This window comes from Zootoca vivipara, chromosome 2 (genome assembly GCF_963506605.1).
Source record: "Zootoca vivipara chromosome 2, rZooViv1.1, whole genome shotgun sequence".
NCBI lineage: Eukaryota > Metazoa > Chordata > Lepidosauria > Squamata > Lacertidae > Zootoca > Zootoca vivipara.
This window is the reverse complement of record NC_083277.1, coordinates 53635233-53649148: the sequence shown is the minus strand read 5'-3', so window position 1 is coordinate 53649148 and position 13916 is coordinate 53635233. Positions and strand designations below refer to the sequence as shown.

Here is a 13916-nt window from a genome sequence, read left to right as displayed (position 1 = left end):
ATCTGGCTGATCTGTTTTGCCAGTACTGATTCCCCCCCCCCCCACCTACACACTTTTGCTGCTGAGGGTTCACAGTTTTTGGTTTCATGGCCTATTGAAATTTGCTGTTTTGCTATCACCATTGAAATATTTATTTTAAAAGTAAACTGATGTTTTGATATGTACTGTTCTATTTTCTGAATTGCTTTGGGTAATTCCATGAATTTTGTGGAAAAGCAGCATGGAAGTTGTAATAATAATGATAACAAACCACCTTTATGATACTGTACTTACAAGTTGAAAACTATATACTGTATGCAGAAGCTTCAGTTAGAGGAAATGAAATGGATAATGCATAAGACCAAATAAATATAAAAGCCCTTTGCTAAACCCGAAAGTCCTCAATGTGATGATTTCTAATCAGAAAACTTTAAGTAGAAATGCCAGATACCTGCCCATCATCACATAAAGGGTCAGCTTCACCTATCATTATAGCTTAATCTTGTTGGCTTGCTACAGCAGTAATATAACATTTATTCCTTCATTTAAGAAGCAAGTGATACAGTGGAAAGTTAGACTGAAAATGTACACCAAATCCCAAGAGGAGAATGAACTGTACACTTTATCAAAGGACTCAGAATACTTTCTGCCCCTCACCCCCATGAGTTGCATGTGAACACAATGGATTACAGCTCCCGAAGGAGAATAAAAGGTCACTTCTCTGAAGAACTCAGTGTAGTCAGGAAACTGAGATTCAGACATGTCAGGTAAGAGAGTTTCATTAGTCATGTTAAAAATGATTTCTAATTGCAACCCCTTGCATGACAGAGATATCAAGAACAAAAAAAAAGGCACTTGGGCTGAATAGCAGTTATCCTTGCAATTTCATAAAATTCCCCAACTCACAAATATGTTAGAATCATTCTGAATAAAGGATTCATCAGCTGGAGACTATGCAAATATTGGAATGTTGTCATTCATACATACCAGTTCCATATTGCTCACTCCCTCTTCCACCAGACACACCAATCAAGGCTAATGCTCCAAGAAGTCACCTTACCTTCAATGCCTGGACTTTCTTGGCCAACAGACTCTCAATGTCCTCTGCCACCTTTTCCACTATTTTCTCTGGGACATTCTCTCTTACATCAAACAGGCTCTTTTTTTCATCGTAGATCTGTTTAAAGATATTAAGAAGGGGGGGGGAGAGAAATGGGTATTTTGAGAAACAGCTATATAGACACATATGCACCGGTTTTAAGAAAATGTATCTTAGGAGCTACGGTATAGAGCAGGCATCCCCAAACTTCGGCCCTCCAAATGTTTTGGACTACAGAGGTATAGAGTATGAAGTGTTCATAAAAATAGCAATCACATGCCCAAGACCTGCAAGTACAGTTAGAAATGTTGTGCCTTGCCATGGATTAAGAGAGAGAGAAAGACAGAAAAGACAAAGATCCTCCATATCCCTGTCCCAGAAATGAGGCAAAAAAGGTAAAGAAATGAATGGCTGTCAGATGCTCAGACCTCTACAGTGGGAGCCATCGTGAATTACTGTGGAAGAGAAGACAACTGAAATGATATTTGGCATCCCATTGCTAAGGCAGCCTTCAATAACCAACCAACAAACCTGCAGGGGGTGGGGTGGGTAGCACTGAAGGTGGAAAGGGGACTAGTAATAATTCTCTGAAACAGGAGGTTGTGCCTGAATGCCCAGTTCAACTTGCTAACCTCCATGAGATTTCCCACTTTTTCTCTTTTCTGAATATTCTTTCACTGTCACAGACCGAGCACGCCATGCAGTCGGAAGCCTTTTAAACAGAGTTTCTCATTTTCTTGGGATAGTCAGATTGCCCCCAAGCCTCAATCAGAAAAGCACTTCATGAAATGCCACATATGCCCAACCCACTTGATGAAAACTAGCATACTGCCCTCATCCCTCCCACTGTGCATATAATTTAGTGGGCATGGAGACTAGCAGCAGATGGTAAATGGCTGAAGGTGGTAGGCAGAGAAAGCAGAGCTTAAAACAGACAGAAACAGGTTGGTATGATAAAAGGTATGGATAGATAGATGGATAGATAGATGAAAGAGAGAGAGAGAGAGAGAGAGAGAGAGAGAGAGAGAGAGAGAGAGAGAGAGAGATTACATATAACACAAGAACTGTCATACCCCTTGGGTTATTATTTGATGGTGACTTGAAATATGTTTGGATCAATTCAGCAATGGGGATGGACTGGCATTTTGCACCAGAGCAACCAACTAATTCAACAACCTAATGGACTCCTCTCACAGTGTTATCACTAAGCTTCAGAATTTAAGCCTCTCTTCACCAACACCCACACTACATACCACTTATACAAATGGTGTAAATAGTGGCCAACAGAAAGGGTGGGAAATAACAGAATCAATACATGGTGTGGCAGCAGGGTTGTTCTCACTTTTAGACCCAGTTCACTTCAATGCCTTGGCCATAGCAAGTGAAACAAATGTGTGCAGGAGTTCAGTGTGCATAAAGTAAACCTGATAATTTACAATCTTTACCTAGCAAAATGTGTGTGTGTGTGTGTGTGTTTGTTTGTTTGTTTGTTTAGGATAAAATGTGTAGCCAATACACATTGCACTCTACACACACATGCATCACTGATACATTACATTCAATCTGTAGAGGTCAGCTTGCCTAGGGGCAATCAGCCAGAGACAAACCAGGTGAGCGCAATCCCATTTCACAACTGTGCATCTATTCTACAGAGTGTGCTCAGCATGTGAATAGGGCTACTACTTTCAGAATAAAGGAAAGCTTTGAGAATCAATTACAGAAATAGATTTTTGAAGTTTGCAATCCAAGCTGGTTATGAAGGGCTACAAATGCCCAACATGGCAATGGTTTTTTTTCCAGATGTTGTTTATTGCTAGTTGCCCCTTCCATGCATTTCTTGAGACTGCCTTTGTACTGCTGTGTGAAATGGCTGCTGAGCAAACAGCAAACTCCATCCTGATAATCTAAAGGCAGCTGGAAGTGAATTGGTGTGTCTGAATAACAAACCCTAGTCCTTCTGCATGCCAGACATGTGTGTGTGTGTGTGTGTGTGTGTGTGTGTGTGTGTGTGTGTGTGTGTGCAGGCGTGTGTGTGCAAGGTGGGAAAATACTTTGCAGAAGCTGTTAAAACTACAGAACTGAACATAACTGATTCTCATAGTCTCTCTTACTTCCTTTCTCCTCCCATGCCCTATTATTCCTTGGGTAAACAACAGCATAACAAAATAATGTGTTTTGAAGGCACACTGGCTCCAGCTGAGCAGCAGCAATTAGGGAAGCAAAAGAAAAGGAGCAATCTTCAAGGAGAAAGCTTTAGATGCAGAGGGCATCCTGACATCAGTGTTTTCCTATTATGAAATGGCAAATCTGCCCCCATTGGTTGTAGCTAGCCTTGCCCATGAAAAATGATGAGGGTGTGTTGTGCTTTTATGACATTGTGCCCTAATGGTGTCTTTCTTAAATGGTGAGGTAAGTGTATTAATTCACTAGGGTTTACTGGAACATTTCAGTAAGGTGACAGTAACCAAATATTGTATGCAATTTTTTATAGAGGGCACGTTAAACTATTATAATAACAAAGTGAAGTGTGCTCATTATTGCAGAACAGATTGCTCTTGTTAAACAGCCAGCAGTATGGATGTTCATACAGAGAAAAGGACGCTTATGTTGCCAGTGACTATTATCACTGAGCTTATCCCTAATCCTTGTCCTTAGTATTACATGCCCCTCTAACTACTGAAAAGTGGAACTGGAAGATATTGTATACTTGGGACTCCCAATAAGCTTTTGACAAAGTCCCTCACCAATGGCTCCTGAGTAAACTTAGCAGCCAAGGGATAAGACAACGGGTCTTGTAATGGACAGACAACTGGTTAAAGAGCATGAAGCAGAAAGTAGGAATAAATGGACAGTTCTCTCAATGGAGGGGTATTAGAGGTACCAAGAAGGCCAGTTCAACTGGAACTTTACACAAACCCCAAGAGCATGTGTTTATTTTTGTTTCACTCTAAGCAAGGAGCGTGGTGTTACAGCAAGTAATTGGAGGAAGCTAAAGCCAAGTATAAATGATGCTTAAGCCCAGTATCATTTATTTAGAAGTTCCTGCTGTAGTTAGGAATTTTCCTACAGTAACCAATATGCATAATGAATCATGTATATGCATGCCTAATTAACCCCCCCCCAAAAAAAACCAGTGACGTATCTAATGCAGGTAAAGCATTAACCTAGCTATTAATTATGCCTTGTGATCAATGGATTTCCTCCAGAAAGCACAACTCACTCTAATTAAAATATGTACCCTTGTTTGCATGTCTTGAGAATTTCAAGCTTGACCCCTGCAGTGGACACAATATCCCTTAAAGCAGTATTCTTTGACCTTGTGTCCCCAAAGGTTGTTGAACTACAACTCCTACTACCCTCATCCAGGCTGGCTCAGGGATGATGGGAGTTGTAATCCAACAACGTCATCTAGATAGAGAACACTGCCTTGGAAGCATGGTTTTAAGGAAGCCATTTTGGCATTGGGTTTTACTGTAACAATGCTTGCACCATAATGGTTGCTAACATGCATAGTGGTACAGAAATACTATATCTTTTGAAAGCCTGGGTGAGATTTTTTAAAATTAAACATCACATCATGAAACAATGGGCTTTGTCAAGATTGCCTCAGTATGCAATCTTAGCCCAATGTAGCCTCAGTTGTTGTTGTTGTTGTTTAGTCGTTTAGTCGTGTCCGACTCTTCGTGACCCCATGGACCAGAGCACGCCAGGCACTCCTGTCTTCCACTGCCTCCCCCAGTTTGGTCAAACTCATGTTCGTAGCTTCGAGAACACTGTCCAACCATCTCGTCCTCTGTAGTCCCCTTCTCCTTGTGCCCTCCATCTTTCACAACATCAGGGTCTTTTCCAGGGAGTCTTCTCTTCTCATGAGGTGGCCAAAGTATTGGAGCCTCAGCTTCACGATCTGTCCTTCCAGGGCTGATTTCCTTAAGAATGGATAGGTTTGATCTTCTTGCAGTCCATGGGACTCTCAAGAGTCTCCTCCAGCACCATAATTCAAAAGCATCAATTCATAGAGTTTTCTTGGCAGGGATACTGGAGTGGCTTGCCAATTCCTTCTCCAGGTGGACCACGTTTGGTCAAAATATAACTTCTCTAAGTTATTTAAGCCCCTTCGCCACGACAAGGCAGTGATCCATGAAGGGATCACTGAGGGGTAGCCTCAGTTACAACATAACAAAACTATGCTCCCAACGTTGTATGCTTCCAACTGTCCTATAGAAAAATCTCTCTGCATGACAGAAATTATCTTCCTTACAGACACTAGAGACCTCTGCCACAACAGGCAGTGATGCCCATTAGCCTACGTGCCTTTAATCAGACAAGTTTATAAATGATCGACAGCTATTAGCCAAATGGATAGCTAAAAGGATCCTCCATATTCAGAAGTACTATATCTGGTTACCAGATGCTCAGAGTCAACCATCAGGGAAGGCCATCAACTCCATGCCCTGGTATATCAGCTGCTAGGCACACCATGAAAAATAGATCACTATTGGAAACTGATCACTGCTGGAAACAGAATGCTGGACTGGATGGAGCTGGGTGGTCCAGTTCGGAGATTCTTCTATCCTACTATATCACAACCAGTGAATCAACTTAGCAGGTGGGTGAATAAGGTCACACACCAGACTATTCCCAAATGCAAGCAGTGTTCAGTGCTTGAGACAATGTCAGAAAGAACATGATTCCCATCTCATGGTTGCCCCATAACTGTAGTGTTCTTAAATTTCATCAGCTGATGCTTGTATCTCATAGTGTGATCACAAGCATAGTGCCATCTATATTACACTAACAGGATGTCAGGTTCTGTGTAACATCAGAGATAATCAAGCAGGCAGTGGCAAGAGTGACGGCAGGCTTCATTGCCAGTGTACCGGAACAGTTTCTGCTGCTTGTAGCCTGTTATGTAGAAATCACCACATACCACTGTAGTGGCAAATTGGGGAGTGGTGCAGCTAGGGCTGGGCCACATCCAACATCTCCCCCATGAGCAAATAGCAAATGAAGGGGACAGTGGCAAAAAGGTCAGCAAGGATATGCCAGTGCCCATCGGGGCTGTTAGTGGTTACTGCAGAATCCTTATTTTTAAAAGTATTATATATATATTCGGCAGGGGGTGGGGAGACAACTGGTCAGACACATAAATGATCACAGATGCTCACTTTTTATTTTTAATATTAAAATGCGCTATATTTTTAATGCAGCAAATGGTGCTTATTCCCAAGTAAATATGTTTGCCACCAGGGCAGCAGAAGCAAACCACCTTGATTCCTGCAGCCATGATGGTGCTATAAATTAAGTGAGTTTAAAATGCAAAACTTCACATGCTCAGAGTGTTGTTGTTTTTTTAACACAGAATTGGCAAACTATATGGTTTTTGTGTTTTTGTTTTTTACTCTGACATATTAGGGATGCAAAAGCAGCCTCAGCCATGCCAGTCCAAGATGCTGGTTGCTCTCTGCTCTCAGAGGGGAGTATAAGCCAAATTTTAGACAGGATGCACAGGGACCAAAATACTGCCACGTAAACAGGCCTGGAGAATGAACCTACTGCCACTGCTCCCTGTACATCCTTTAAATAAGAAACATGATCCTGGAGAGCTGGAATGCTCACGAGAGATTAAAAGAAAAGATGGGGGGAGGCTGACATTGAAGAAAATGCTTTCTTCTCACTCACCTTGCAAGCAGTTTTCCTCCTACCTACTGAACAATAAAAAGACTGTTCTAGCAGTTCTTTGCAAAATAAATAAATAAATGAGAGAGGGAGAGTGTGTGTATGTTATGGAGAGAAGTGTACAGTTAAACTGATCCCCAGGGACAAGAAACCAAACGAACAAAAAATCATGCTGCCTTAATGGAACACTGTATAAAGCTGTAACAGGAGAAAGAGAGGATGCTAGGAGTTTAGCTTACCTAAAGCAATTGTGCTTTTTCCTATACAAATCCATGTTCTTACCTTTTACTAGCTCCCCATATTCCTGCCCAAAGAACTGCCTGAAGCAAGTTAATGTGAGTTGTCATTTCTATCCTGAGGGATGAGAGGAAAGGACCACCGCTCATTTCCATATGTATCTGAATATATACAACTGAGCATTTCCTCACTTCTTACCATAGGGCTGACCTGAAAGCACCAGCCAGATTACAAAAGATGCAGCTAGGCCAATTTAAAATGTCACCAGATGACAATCCTATGACAAGCAAGCACTGCCTGTGCATATCAAAACGACAGCTACCAATACCTGAACTAATTAGTTTGAATAATTATTAAACATTTTGTTCAGCCCTAACAGTGGGCTGGGTGCCAGAGCCAGAAGAGAGGCAGTGATGTTCCAGCCACATGGCCTTGTAATCTAAATAACTTTTTTAAAAGAGAGAAAAGAGGACAGGATTCGAGAAGGGGACAACAGGGAGTAGCAGAAGAAGGGTTAATTGTAAGCTGGCAGCGCAGAACAAAGCTGTTGGCGAGGAAGAGAGATTCTGTGAAAAATGATGTCTAGAATCAAACAAGAAGAAGGTAGTTTGGTTACTGAGGCTCTGTGTAAAGAAACAATGGATACTGGGAGTGGGAAAAAATGAGGGGAAAGAGTCAATTACCATGTCAAGAGGAGGAATCTGGAGGATGGGAATTAAGGACACAATGTTGAGATGTTAAGATTTGGATCCTGTAACTGATTCATTCATAATGAACCTGACACGCCTCCAGCATTCATGAATCTGGATGGTTGCTTACAAAGGTAGAGATAAACACGAACTATCTTCCAACCACACCATTACCCATATACACACCTGTGTGGTTTTTTTTATATAGAACAAAATATATTCTAATTCTTCAAGTGCTACTCCTTAGCCAAAATGGTACCATCCATGCGTAAGACAAAAATTATTCGAATGCTTGGGCAACTCCAATGTTTGCAGAAATAATAATAATAAAACCTTCTTACTGTTTTCTCCCCCTCCACATACTTGCCCCAAAAAACTGCCTGATGCAAGTTAATAAGACTTGTCATTTCTTCTAGGGGGGGGAAGGGGGGGGAGAGACCCAAAACCAAGCAAAGGAGGACTAAGAGTGCTCGGTGGCCACACAATGCCAACTGATAGTTGGAAGAGGAAAAATGGAAAACCACATGGGAGGGGAATGGAATGGAGTATCTTAAAAGGCAGCATGAGTGGCTGCCTAGAATCCTGAACTCTAAAGTGTAAGGTTTTGCTGCAGATCCCATTGTATATATGTTGGCTCTAGTGATAAAAAAGAAGTTGCTTAAGGCTCTTGGCCAGGCATCCCCAAACAGCGGCCCTCCACATGTTTTGGCCTACAACTCCCATAATCCTTAGCTAACAGGACCAGTGGTCAGGGATGATGGGAATTGTAGTCCAAAACATCTGGAGGGCTGAATTTTGGGGGTGCCTGCTCTTGGCCATTCACAGAATTAGATCATTTTGTTTCATATCTATTTATTTGAAGACTTTATTCTTCTGGGCTGAGAAATCATATATCTTTATAGTAAACAAAGCATCCTCATGGGAGACTTTACTATGTTTTTGGCCTCCAACCAACATGTGCATTCCTCTGATGCTCTGAGATATTCATAAACACATGCATCACCTCATATCAGCATCAGCAAGAGGACATAAATTAACAGTGAGTATCTACCAGCCTTCATGGCCCTTCACTGGCAGCCACTAAGCTCTTCCGGCTGCCACAATCTCCTAAACGTCAAGGCTATATTTAAGTGGAATACAGACACATCCAGAATGGGTTGAACATCACCACCTTGACAATATGAACCACCTATCAACAGCACTTCTATCTTGTCAGAATTGAGCTTCAGTTTGTTAGCAATTCAGCAGTCTCTTCAGGATCTCATATAAAAGAGAGGTGTCGAGTGCTATCTACATATCAGTGACACCCAGCTCCTAACCTTGCTCATTAATTTCATGTAGATGTTATGAAGCAGTGCCCACCCATGCGATCTTAATTCCATGGGGTCCAAATACCATGATGCCAGACTATAGACCTCTGCCCCTGCTCCCAACAACACCATCTAGAATCAGTCTTTTTGGAGAAGAACTGTCAAAACCAGAAGGACTTCATGATTGATGACATCAAAAGCTGCCAGTTCAGAATAGGTTTAATTCAGGAATAGACAAACTCGGCCCTCCAGATGTTTTGGGACTATAACTCCCATCATCCCTAGCTAACAGGACCAGTGGTCAGGGATGGTGGGAGTTGTAGTCCCAAAACATCTGGAGGGCCAAGTTTGCCTATGCCTTGATTAATTTATTGATTTTATGATACCTTATTTCATTTGTCTTCCCTTTTAATGAGTAAGTAAAGTAAGTAATTTAATTAGTGCAATAAATATTTGCATTGTGTCACTGATGATACTGCTAGTGCTGTTCATCCCTTTGGCATGGATTTTCAACTGTTGGTCAGTGACAAATTGAACACACAATGTGTGCATCTATTCCCACATTCCTTGCACTATTCATTATGCGCAGATATAGATTCGACATTCCATAAATTGTAGCAGTCTGAAAGGCAATTCATCATGCTTCATAAAAAGTGTGTGGATGGAAATTCTACAAATGGTACTTAGTACACCTAAAAGTATATCAGGCACATCACAACTGTCATTGGTGAGCAGCTCTCGTCATTTCCTCATTATCTTCAAGCAGTGCTCACTTCTTTGTCTACACGCTTTGGTTCAAATTGCGAGATTTGCTAGTTTCCTCAATGTGAAATAACACCAGAATGACAAACACATTTATTTAAAAGAAATTGCCGTATTGATGAGTAGATGAGCACTCTTTGAGAGCTTTGTGAAGGCATTTATTTATTTAAATTTGTATACCACCAAGATCTCAGGGTGTTTCACAGCATAAAAATACATTACTGGTAGAGCACAAAATACATAATACATAATAAAAACAATAATAAAACAAACCAATAACCCTCCTACAAATACCTAAAAGTGTACAATGGAGGTGCTACCGGTAGGTAGAACATTCCACAAACAGTGCGCCACTGCAGAATAAGCCCATTCTTGTGTTGCCACCTGCTGGATCTTACATGGAGGGCGCACACAAAGAAGGGGTCTGATGATGATCACAGGATCCAGGTAGGCTCATATGGGGAGAGGCAATCCTTGAGGTATTATAGTCCTGAGCCATTTAAGGCTTTAAAGGTCAAAACCAACACTGTGTATTGGGCCTGTAAACTAATTGGCAGGCGGTGAAGTCAAGCCAGGATCAGTGTTGTATGCTTAAACCATCTTGCCCTGGTGATCAACCTGGCCACTGAATTCAGCAGTAGCTGAAGTTTCTGAACCATCTTCAGAGGCAGCCCTACATAAAATGTTGCAGCAATCTAGCCTAGAGGTTACCACAGCAACTGCCCCCAGCTCAAGGAGTGGATCCTCCCTCTAAATTATGATATGCATTCCACAAGTCTGGGGGAAATGAGAGAACATTTAGAATTCAAAATAGTTTCCCACCTCTGATTATATGAACTAGAACTTGTCTTTTTGCTCTTACTGCCCCCATATAAAAGTGCCTACTTTCTGATATCCACAAGCACTGAGCACATATTAATTCAACAAAAGATGTAACTTTACATCAGAGGCAAATTGCAAGCAGGCTCCCCAGAATATTCAGTGAAAGGGTCTCTTTGCTGCTTCAGTGATGTGCTATTTAAATGTACCAGTACATGCTGCTTAAAGCACAGCCTCCCAGTGCAGTGCCAGTACAGCTGCCACATTCCAGCTCCTACAGCATACCAAGAGAGAGATCCTTCAAACTAAAGAAAAAAGAATATACAGTGGAACATAAAAATCACATTTCCCATCAGCATGTTCATACCTCAATCAGGCTTTCATTGCACAAAAGGCTATTATGTAGGAAAAGTCGGTTTTCCTTTTCACAGAGTACTGGAACATGGGATTACGATGGGTCTGGAGAGAGCTCATCCTAGCTAGTTTAAAAAACATAAAAGTAGGCCTATGTGGCATAAACAGAACCTTTCTCCTGAAACTCCCTCCCATTATGTATCAAGACAGGTGCTGTCACTATTATTTTTCCAGCTTCTACTGAAGTCAATTCAGCAAACCTATTTAGCAGAGATTTTTATCCCAGTCTTTACTGAGCTTAAAATGATGATAGATAGATGATAGATAGATGATAGATAGATAGATAGATAGATAGATAGATAGATAGATAGATAGATAGATCAGTTTGGGATATGTTATGGGAAGTGATTTATAAACATATTTTAAAAATAAAAATGGGTATAAAATAAGAGAACCCCCTGAATCTATTTTATTTGTTTGTATATTACTTATTTTAGGCTGTATTTTTGTTTTAATGGATATTGTCTTTATATTCTACATACTACACACCTCTTAAGAAATTTCAAAAATATATTAAATGGTTTAGACATGCTTTTGAATGAATGAATGAATGAATGAATGAATGAGCATAGATAGCTTGGAAGCCATAGAACTGCCATATCTTTCTCACATTGTTGGTATTCCAAGTGTCTTGATCTCCACAGTTTGCAAAACTTAGGATAGCCAGAGGACACCTCTTCCCGACTACATCTTTCCTCTCAGCCTCCACAACTCAACACAGACCTAGCTTTCCTCAATCCACATTCCCAGGACAAGGGCTTCCCGATCTTTCAGCATGTTGAGTCAAGAAGGTTCCAGGCCTCAAAAGAATAGAATTGTACTGTAGAGTTGGAAGGGTAATCTAGTCCAATCCCCTGCAATGCAGGAATCTCAACATGCAGTCTCCCATCTACTTTGAAAGCATACTGGACCCTGCTTAGCTTTGCAAATGTGTTGAGCTTTGCAAACGTTCTAGCAAGCAGTTTCATTGCTATACCACATATAAAGAAACGAGACTTTGAAGAGCCCGAGAAAGTTCTCTTGCATAAGGATTATTAATGAAGACATTTTAGTAATTCTCACAGTTGTTCCCCACCACTCCCCCCGCCCAGAAAATAATGATCTGCAGGAAAAGGTAAAATGTTATAAGTTCTTTCATATAGAAATATGGACACATATTACTGGTTGATGCTCTGATGATCTGCATGAATCGTGCCCGGGGGGGGGGGGGAGAGGAGGAATTATGTGCGTGGTAATGGAATGGGTATCAAATTCACCCAGGCTCTAAATGCATCCACTGTGAACACCATCAACTTTTTAAACAGTTCAAAAGGGAGAAAATTAGTTGTCTTAGGTTTTTAATTGCAGCATAGACTTCTTTCTTAGTGTCTCCCACAACTCTGACAATATGCATAAACCCTGACCTGCAGTTCTTCCTGCTACTGTAATAAATAATGGGCTTTCCTGTTCCTCAAAACTCTGGCAAGGTTTTTTTTAACACTAACATATGACAAATTCTATTTCGGTTCTGCACCTGTGTCTTCCAGTGAATTACCACTACAACATGCTGAAATTGCTACACTTATTTCACTTATGCTTTGCCAGACTCCAAAAGCAAGTGTTAGCAGCCCAGGGTCACATGTATCAGAAAGCCAGGATTTGTGGATTATTATTTCTGAGCTTGACACTGTTCTTTGCCAGCTCATGACCTCTATATAGGTCAATTTCCTCATTTTGGAAATGAGCATAAAGTGATTATCCTTCCTAAAGTGTCGTTTTCATTAGAATCGCATCCACCTCACGCCGCAAGAAAGAAGTCAAAAGACGTTGCAGTCCCATGCAGACATCCCTGGGAGTAAGTTTCCTTGTATGTAGCAAGACTTGCCTCTGAGCAAACATGCCCATAATTTCTCTGTAAACGTGCTGTTAATATTCTGGTGTGAATCTCTAGCGCTATAAGGATGAAGCCTAAGCACTTAAGTTACAATAAGCATTATAAAATACCCTCATGTGTTCTAAGCAGGACACCCACACATCAGATTTATTTAATGATCTAATCCCATTAAACATGTATCTAGCGCTTCTGCTCTAGTACTGTATAGAACAGAATCTAAAGCAATGGAGAGTAATGTTGCTTAAGGTTGCAGATGTGGAAAAACCCCATACCCATGTTTTGGCATTACTCTCCCACAGTTCTAGAATGAAGTTAATCAGTGGCAGAAATTAATCCTTTCTGACAGCATGTTGCTTGTCTCCAATTTCATCCTTTCTTGCCTTGATCTTTTTTGCCAAGGGAATGAGAAATGTGTGACATGGACCCTCTTATCTTAATACTTTATCAAAAAGAAAAGAAAAGAAAAAGCACAGGGAACAATAGATCCATATGTCAGCTCACCCAACACGATGGCTGAAGGACGCAAATACATGTATACATATACAGTCACAGACATACATATGTTGTCGTCCAAAACATATGGAGGGCAATGGATTGGTGAAGGCTGGCAATTTTAAAGGAATCTATGGTTCTTTGTTCTTTATAGGGGATAAATTTTTATTATTATTATTTTAAAAAACCAATGTGCAAATAGGGTTTTAAAAACCATGTTTCCTTAAAATCAATGTTAAAAACTGAGGAAATATGAAAGCACTAAAAGATCAGTCTACAGGTGAATGCAATTGAGAAAGAGAATACAGTGGTACCTCGGGTTACAGATGCTTCGGGTTACAGACTCCGCTAACCCAGAAATAGTACCTCGGGTTAAGAACTTTGCTTCAGGATGAGAACAGAAATCGTGCTCCGGTGGCGCAGCAGCAGGAGGAGGCCCCATTAGCTAAAGTGGTGCTTCAGGTTAAGAACAGTTTCGGGTTAAGAACGGACCTCCAGAACAAATTAAGTTCTTAACCTGAGGTACCACTGTAATTATATTGTCCCCATCTTCAAAAAGAGGAAAA

At 40.9% G+C, this 13916-nt stretch overlaps 1 protein-coding gene across 2 annotated transcripts in view; it reads right to left on the bottom strand.

Moving 5' to 3' along the window:
* CACNA2D2 (calcium voltage-gated channel auxiliary subunit alpha2delta 2) overlaps positions 1-13916 on the bottom strand; it is a 551962-nt gene that overhangs the window by 425070 nt on the left and 112976 nt on the right. For both annotated transcript variants that reach the window (XR_009557115.1, XM_060271531.1), the window contains exon 3: positions 1040-1156. Coding sequence is in view for 1 of the 2 variants with exons in the window: in XM_060271531.1 (XP_060127514.1) it covers positions 1040-1156 (117 nt within the window). In the remaining variant the exon portion in view is untranslated. The remainder of the gene's footprint in view (positions 1-1039; positions 1157-13916) is intronic.